General features: G+C 39.1%; 1 protein-coding gene across 1 annotated transcript in view; it reads left to right on the forward strand.

The window, feature by feature from the left end:
* The window catches only part of LOC102487997 (glutathione S-transferase-like), a 21,730-nt gene that overhangs the window by 2,017 nt on the left and 13,058 nt on the right, over positions 1–6,655 (forward strand). The window contains exons 2-3 of the mRNA XM_006170433.1: positions 2,721–2,772; positions 4,984–5,116. Coding sequence (XP_006170495.1) covers positions 2,721–2,772; positions 4,984–5,116 — 185 coding nt within the window. The remainder of the gene's footprint in view (positions 1–2,720; positions 2,773–4,983; positions 5,117–6,655) is intronic.

Genomic DNA, 6,655 nt, shown 5'->3' on the forward strand with positions numbered 1-6,655 from the left:
GTGGGAGTCCAGCGACATAGCCATTACGCTAACTGCTGGTTCCCAAATTTTTGAAAATATATAAAGTACAAAGACTATTATAATAAAAATAGTGACCTCACTACTTGTAATGAGTATTAAATTTTGTCATGTTTGTCTTCAGTCTTAAAAAGAAACAGGTAATATATTCATATAACCTTCTTTTTAAAACATTAACAGAGAAAGCTAAAATTCAGTTGGACCCTCACCTGCATCTCCACTTAAGCAACCTCTACCCAGTCAGCACAGTCTCTCTGTTTTCACATTTATACATGTGCTCATCAACATTTGATCTATGTGCTTTTGGAAATAATTTATATAAATGACTCATTTTGTTTATCATTCTATATTTTCCTCCTTTTTTTTTTTTTTCTTGTGGAGAGGTTTTATGGTATAGGGTATGTGCACTCACCAGAAAGACAGAGAGAGACAGAGACACGGAAAGAAAGAAATCACCCTCCAAGGGGCATGGCCACACTGTCTAGGATTCTCCCCATTCTCCTGTTGAAATTTTGGGCACACACGTACATGCACCCACTTGGCATGAGTTTCAAGCCACCAGGTCTAGGACACAAACTGCAGATGACCACGTGGGAGTCTGGTACTTAAACCACTATGTCACCTGCTGGCCCCAGTATATATACATACATACATACACACATACACACACACACACACACACACACACACACACACACATATATATATATATTTTAACCTTGAACTTGCCATGTCTAAGGTTAAGTCTCCTCTCTGAGCCACATGAAACTCTTTCTTGGGTCTTTTGTTTCCTCACAGTTTCTTAGATTCATGGCTGGTACTAGCACATTTTGTCAGCGTTAGAGGGAAATTCTAGTTACATTCACTCTCTGTGTCTGCATTTACCTTGTGATGTGGGTCAGAGCACGTTTTCAAAAGTTAGACCACAATGCTCTAGGACACACAGCTTACTTTAACAGCTGTGTATCCACAGGGCCCTTGCAGAACCTGACATAGCCCCTCACATGGGAAACGTTTATGCAAAGGACAAAATGGAAAAAAAATGCATCATTAAAAAAATAATAAAAAGTCCAGGTGGGAAACCTTTTCTATGTGATCTGCTGAAATTCAATCTAAATCTTCCTGAAAATTCCTCAGATAGTATCTCCTCTGAGGACTCCGGGTATATCCCAGGCTGTTTCATGTCTACACCCAGAGCTGCAGAGGGCAGCAGTCTGCACTGCCCTGGCACGCCCACAGCTCCCCTCCGGGATCCTCCAGACCTGGAGCTTAGCCTGTTGCAATTTGGGGTTGGACTGTGGTCCTGGAATTCTTGGAACCTGGCCAAGCCAAATGAAAGTTACTTTAGAAATCCTGTTATGAGAAAATTTGAAGAAATTGAAATCGCAAACATATGCATTTTTTAAAAATCACACTCATAGAAATCATAAATAATCTTTAAATTTAGGCGGAAAATGTTTCTTGCAAAGCCTTGGTTATTTTCTGTATTCCCATATTTGGTATCCACTTCAAAATATGGTTTTTGCCTATAATAAAATTGAAATAAAATATTACAGTTTCCAAGATGGAAATACTTAAGATGTAGAGGACTGGAGAGAAAGAAATCTAGTCCTGATTCTTCCATCCTTTTGCTGAGGAACTTTAGGCAAATCACTTAACCTCTCTGGACTTCCTGAGCATCCAATGAAGGCTTGGGAAAACAAACAAACAAACAAACAAACAAACTTCAACATTATAATGTTGGCTTTATTTATTTCTCTGTTGGTGAAAATGTGAGCAAGAGGAAAACCCCACTAACTCTTTATCCAAATGAAGAAAGTTATTTTACAGCATAGAAGATGGTTGAGAGAAAGGGCTTAATAATGGGAATTGTTAAGTAGACCCAAATAGAACTTATTTTATAAAAACAAGAGCAGAGGCAAAAGGAAGGAACCCTTGCAGAAGTAGAGTGTGTATACGTGGATATGGGGTGTGGGCCCCTTCTTTCCATAAAATGCCTAATTTCTATCTTCTGAATGCCATGTTTCTGTTTATTAAGGCATTACAATGAGGAAAAGAATATGTCTACTAAACACCTGCTCTTTTTTAGAGAAAATGCTAACAAGGATGACTTAACAATTGTTTTTAGTTTATCCATATTTTCTACAATGAGTTCTATAATTTGTCAAATAATACTAGACATATTTTTAATTATTTAATTTTATTTACTTATTATTTTAATTTGCTATAGAGCACACATGCTCACCATAGAGAGACAGTGAGAGAGAAAGAGGGGAAGTGCAAAAGCAAGCCACCAGGTCTGGGACTTAAACCATAATTGAGCATGTATCCAGCCTCAACAACCACGCCACCTACTGGCCCCACTAGATATATTTTTTAAGTAAACGAGTGGAAGACAGATTTTTGAATCTGGATTCTTTGTCTTATAAAATATCAGAATTCCATGAATACTAAAATGTTATTGCTTTTGCATTCAAGAGTTGAAGTTAATTCTGGTCATCAGAGTACAAGAATAAGGATGGTCTAATGCCTCAGTCTAACACCATGCAGTGCTCAGAAAAGACAGCCAGGGAGCCATGTATTGGTACACTTGGAACTTTGGTTTAATTGGTGGTTAGGCCTTTTACTCATATTTAACTCCTTCATGACATCAACAGTAATAATAGAAATGTTAGCAGCAACATCGTCTTACACTCTTTAAGTTTGAAGAAGAACTTTTTGAAACACGTGAAGAATTTGCTAAATTAATCCAAGGTAAGTAAGAGCGTTGTTATTCATAATATTGCATTAGGCCAAAGAGATGAGATGGTCTTTGCATTATTGCTATGGAAGAATCTCTCTCTTGTTCTCTTTTCCTTTCTCTCACATTCTAAATAAACGTGAAAATAACGTCAATAGTAGTTAACAATATCTTATCTCTTTGTACTGAGGTAAAAATTGAATCTTGCAAATAGGAGCGCCACCTCCAAGCTTTTAAATTGTATGAACAAATAATTCCAATTCTTTCCTACCCACTTCGTTTCCGCAGGCCGAGGGATGGTAATTACTTTCTGCAGAGAACCACTTTTGTGATACTGTACTGTTTATTTCTTTGTTGCTTTTCATTTCTCCAGGACCTACTTAAAGTCTTATATTAAATTCTCATGGGACCAGCAGTTAGCGTAATGGCTATGTCGCTGGACTCCCACGTAGTCGACCGCGGTTCGAGTCCCCGACCCGGCGGCTTAAACTCATGCCGGGCGTGTGTGCGTGCGTACCCAAGATCCTGAGAGGAAAATGGAGGAGAAGGGATTGTGGCGTGGCCATCCCCCCGGGGAGTGATTTCTTGCTTTCTGTTTCTCTGTCTCTCTCTGTCTGGCAAGCACACGTGCCCTATACCAAAAACCTCTCAAAAAATAATAAAAAATCTCACTGCTAAGGTAATAGATGTGGTGAATTTTTCATTGTTTCATTGTTAGACCCTGAATACTAGTAGACCCCATTTAACTTGCTAAATGGGAAAAGTGCAAGCCAACCTTATGTTGACCTACTGAGACAGAGATATAGACTGACAGAGAGATAAAGTCTGTTCATTCTTTTCATCAAACCATTGCTTTTTTTTTTCCAGAGAGATTTTTGCTATAGTACCCATGTACTCGCCAGAGAGACAGAAAGAGACAGAGAGACAGAAAGAGACAGAGACAGAAAGCAAGAAATCACCCCCCAGGGGGTATGGCCACGCTGCAATCCCTTCTCCTCCATTCTCCTCTTGGGATCTTGGGCCTGGTGTGAATTTTAGGCCACTGGGTCTGGGACTTGAACCATAGTCGACTACATGGGAGTCCAGTGAAGTAACAATTATGCCATCTGCTGGTCCCTAAACCATTGCTTTCTGTAGTTATGAGGTGTTTATTTGAATGCAATGATTTTGAGGAAGACTGAAAAGCAAGCCTACAATAGAGAGCTATCACCCAGATGGGAAATCACTGGGATTCTGATGGAGACAAGGAAGGGAATAGGCAAAGGTTCCTGGAGGAGAGTAGTAGGAACAGTGTGTAAAAGATACGTAGAGGCAAATTTCCTTTTTAAAAAAAAATTTATTTATTTAATGTATTATTATTATTATAAATATTTTTTAATTTGACCAGAGAGATAGAGAGAGACAAGTTTGTTTGTTTGTTTGTTTGTTTCTTTCTTTCTTTCTTTCTTTCTTTCTTTCTTCTTTCTCAAGAGAGATTTTTGCTACAGGGCGTGTGCACTTGCCAGAGAGACAGAGAAAGACAGAGAGACAGAAAATGAGAAATCACCACAAAGGGGGTTGGCTACACTGAAATCCCTTCTATTCCAGTCTCCTCTTGAGATTTTGGGCATGCATGTGCACACAACTGGAGTGAGTTTGAAGCCACTGGGTCCAGGACTCAAACCGCAGTTGACCATGTGGTAGTCTGGCGAAGTAACCATTAAACCATCTGCTGGTCCTGCCAGAGAGGCAAATTTCAATGAGCTCTTTGAATTTCTGGCTGAGGTGAAATAGATATGCTTATTTCTTATAAACAGCGGGGAGCAAGGGAAAGGATTGAAGCAGAGTCTACGATTTCAGAAAAGCAAGGAGACAAGGCATGTGGGGTAGATAAGAAGGGCCCATCAGAGGTTAAGTTAGCACTCAGTATCCACAGTTGTTCAGAGGTAATTTAAACTAATGGGAAGGAGCGTAAAAGAATAAGGCCTAAAAAGGGGGAATCCTTGGTCAGAAAGACAGCTTTTATGTCTGTTTTTCTCTGTATTTCCCAGAGTACTCATCATTGTCTTATACTCTACACATTTTTGTCTGAATAAATATTTTTCCTTTTATTTAGTCTCTAAAAATAGTTTGGTAACTATTATTCTATTGCATAATTCCATTCTGTAGCACCTTTGGAGTTAAAGAAGATTCAGTTGCTATCATCAAGGACAAACTTAATTCAACTTTATTTTTTGTGTTTTAAGGTGGAACCCTGATGTATGAACAAGTACCCATGGTCGAAATCGATGGGATGAATTTAGTAGAAACAAGAGCCATCCTAAGATATATAGCTGCAAAATACAATTTGTATGGAAGGAACCTGAAGGATCAAGCCTGGTACGAACAAAATTTCTTATTTAGGACAAAACTTTAAAAAAATAGGTTTGTTAGCAAGTCATATGTAGTGTAGTTCTTTTATTTTTTTAGAGGTTTTTGCTACAGGGCGCGTGCGCTCACCAGAAAGACAGAGAGAGACAGAGAGACAGAAAGCGAGAAATCACCCTCCCCGGGTGGTGGCCACACCGCAATCCCTTCTCCTCCACTCTCCTCTCGAGATCTTGGGCACACATGCACACGCGCCCAGTGTGAGTTTAAGCCAGCAGGTCTGGGACTCGAACCGCAGTTGACTACATGGGAGTCCAGTGACATAGCCGTTACACCATCTACTGGTCCCTGTAGTGTAGTTCTTAACAAATGAGCAGAAAATTCTCTCCTTTTTTTTTTTTTTTTTTACCTTTTATTATGGAATAAATCTAACACAGATCAAATGAGAGAGAATAGTATAAGCTCAATTCAACTATGATTAATCCTTGGTCAATTGCAATTTTTTAATTATTTTTTTTTCTCTCAAGTACAAAGCAAGGACAAACACATTAGTAAAGGAAATCTGCCGTTTTCTCGTGACTCCCTGCTTGCCTCCACTAGGTGGGAGCAGCACACGAAGTGGACCCACAGGAACTCAGACACCAGGGATGGGGCGTCTGATCCTGGGAAACCAATTTTGAATGTGGCAGTTGGAAGCCAACTCATTACAGCAGATATTACCCCAACTCAGCCTTCGAGGCATCAATTAATTCTCACATCCACACCCCAGTCCTTTTGCAAGAGGCAGAACCATCTACAAACTGGAAAAACAGTCTGGTTTTACCCAAAGTTTAAAACGGCAACCCTTCATTGTTCTGCAAGACATACTCCAGGGTCATGGTGCATTATTTTATTAGGAAGCATGAAATACCTGCTTGTCTATCCTTTCTGAGGGGTTCCATGCTGTCATCCTCTCTGATTTATTACCTGGAATACGTCTATAAAGAAAAACATACCTTCCTCTACTATCTGGTTAGGTGGAGATAGTTTTCTACAGGAAAGACAAGACTGATAGTTCTTTCCCTTTGTTTAGCAATTGTCTAAATACAGTCATAAGCTACATAACCATATTTTGGTTAATGATAGACTGCTCATCTGACTGTAGTTCCATAAAATTAAATAGAGCTGAAGAAATCCTGTCTCATAGCCATTGTGAGGCTACAGCACAACATTACTCATATGTTGGTGGTGATGCTGATGTAAACACATCATGTTGGTGGTCATATAAAAGTAGAGGTCCTTAGGGAGACATTTCAGAAGGCATTGTTATCCTGGGAGATCACAGCTTTCAGTGGGACAAGATATTGAGGAGGAAGACTGATACTGATGACCCTGACCCTGTGTAGGCCTAGGCTAATGTGTATATTAGTTTTTAATAAAATAAAAAAATTTAAAGTAAATAATAATACATTTAAAAAATAAAAACTTATATAAAGAATAAAATATGTATTTTTAATTGCCAGAAGGTGCATGTGCTTGCCAGAGAAAGAGACAGAGAAAAAGGGAGAGAGA

This window comes from Tupaia chinensis, unplaced genomic scaffold (assembly GCF_000334495.1).
Source record: "Tupaia chinensis unplaced genomic scaffold, TupChi_1.0 Scaffold148470_1, whole genome shotgun sequence".
NCBI classification, from domain to species: domain Eukaryota; kingdom Metazoa; phylum Chordata; class Mammalia; order Scandentia; family Tupaiidae; genus Tupaia; species Tupaia belangeri.